Source organism: Terrapene carolina, unplaced genomic scaffold (genome assembly GCF_002925995.2).
Source record: "Terrapene carolina triunguis isolate 2854851 unplaced genomic scaffold, T_m_triunguis-2.0 Scaffold907, whole genome shotgun sequence".
Lineage (NCBI taxonomy): Eukaryota > Metazoa > Chordata > Testudines > Emydidae > Terrapene > Terrapene triunguis.
Window position 1 is genome coordinate 275,389 of NW_020665258.1, and position 1,100 is coordinate 276,488.

At 51.0% G+C, this 1,100-nt stretch overlaps 1 protein-coding gene across 1 annotated transcript in view; it reads right to left on the reverse strand.

The window, feature by feature from the left end:
- TUBB (tubulin beta class I) overlaps positions 1–452 on the reverse strand; it is a 9,497-nt gene extending 9,045 nt beyond the window's left edge. Inside the window, exon 1 of the mRNA XM_026660963.2 lies at positions 243–452. Coding sequence (XP_026516748.1) covers positions 243–299 — 57 coding nt within the window. The 5' untranslated portion in view covers positions 300–452. The remainder of the gene's footprint in view (positions 1–242) is intronic.
- Between the last annotated feature and the right edge of the window lie 648 nt (positions 453–1,100).

The window sequence follows — 1,100 nt, forward strand, 5'->3', positions numbered from 1 at the left end:
GCCTTTATTGTAACTGCCAAAATCAAGCCGCCTCCACCAAACTCGTCCTGCAAGAGGAATAGCTACTGCCCCTCCCCCCGCCTCCCCAAAAAATCTGGGGCGGAGGCATTTTTTCCTCCTTCAGGAGATCCCGTATTTTAAACCCTTTTCCTCCCTCACCCCCCCTCCGCCCAAATATTCTGGGATCCCTTCCCCCCCCCCCCCGCTCATGGAGCCCCATTAATTTGAGGCTCCTCACTCACCTTGGCACCGATTTGGTTGCCGCACTGACCAGCCTGGATGTGGACGATTTCCCTCATTTTGCCTCCCTTTGGTCTAGCCTGATCCTGCGCCCTTTGAAGAATAGAACGCTGGGGAGCTCAAGGTTCTCTCCGCCGAACGCGCCGGGAGCGAACGTTCCAAGCGGCCGAAAAAGCGACAGCGAGAAGGGCTGGGGCTGATATAGACAAAGCTTTTATAAGCTGGAGGGCGGCCAGCCCGATGATTGGCCCGCTGGGCTCACGAGCGCGGAGCCGATTGGACAGGAGAGGCGCGGACACGTAGTGTGTGGGGGGGAGTAGGGTGTGGGCCCGAGCGCAAGGGCCGCTGGGAGTTGTAGTCTCCTTTTGTTGTACAGTTTTTAAAGTGGGATTGCGGAAAAAAATGGGTGTGACAGGGGAAGAGGGAGAATCAGGCTGGGAGACAGGCCTAATTCTTTCTTCCGCACATCTCCTCCCACGTCTACACGGCATGAGGTGCACCGCAAAGCCCGAGAAAGGACGAACAGGGAGGGAGGGCGAGGAGAGGGGAGAACAGAGTGAAAGAATAAGGAAAGAAGGAATGGGAGAAAAAGGAAAGAAGGAACGAAAAAGAGAGGCAGAAAGACTGAATGAAAAAGAGAGAAAAGAACAAGTGTAAAGAGAGGAAGGAATAAAACAACTAAAAACAGAAAAAAAGAAAGAATGGGTGAGACAAAGAAAAGGAAGGAGAAAAAAGAATGGGAAGGGGAAGAAAAGAAAGAACGAATGAGGAAAGAAAAAGAGGCATGAAAAGGACTGAATGCATAAGAAAGAATGAATGAAAAAGAGCAAATAGAATGAAAAAAAGGGAGAAAGAATGAA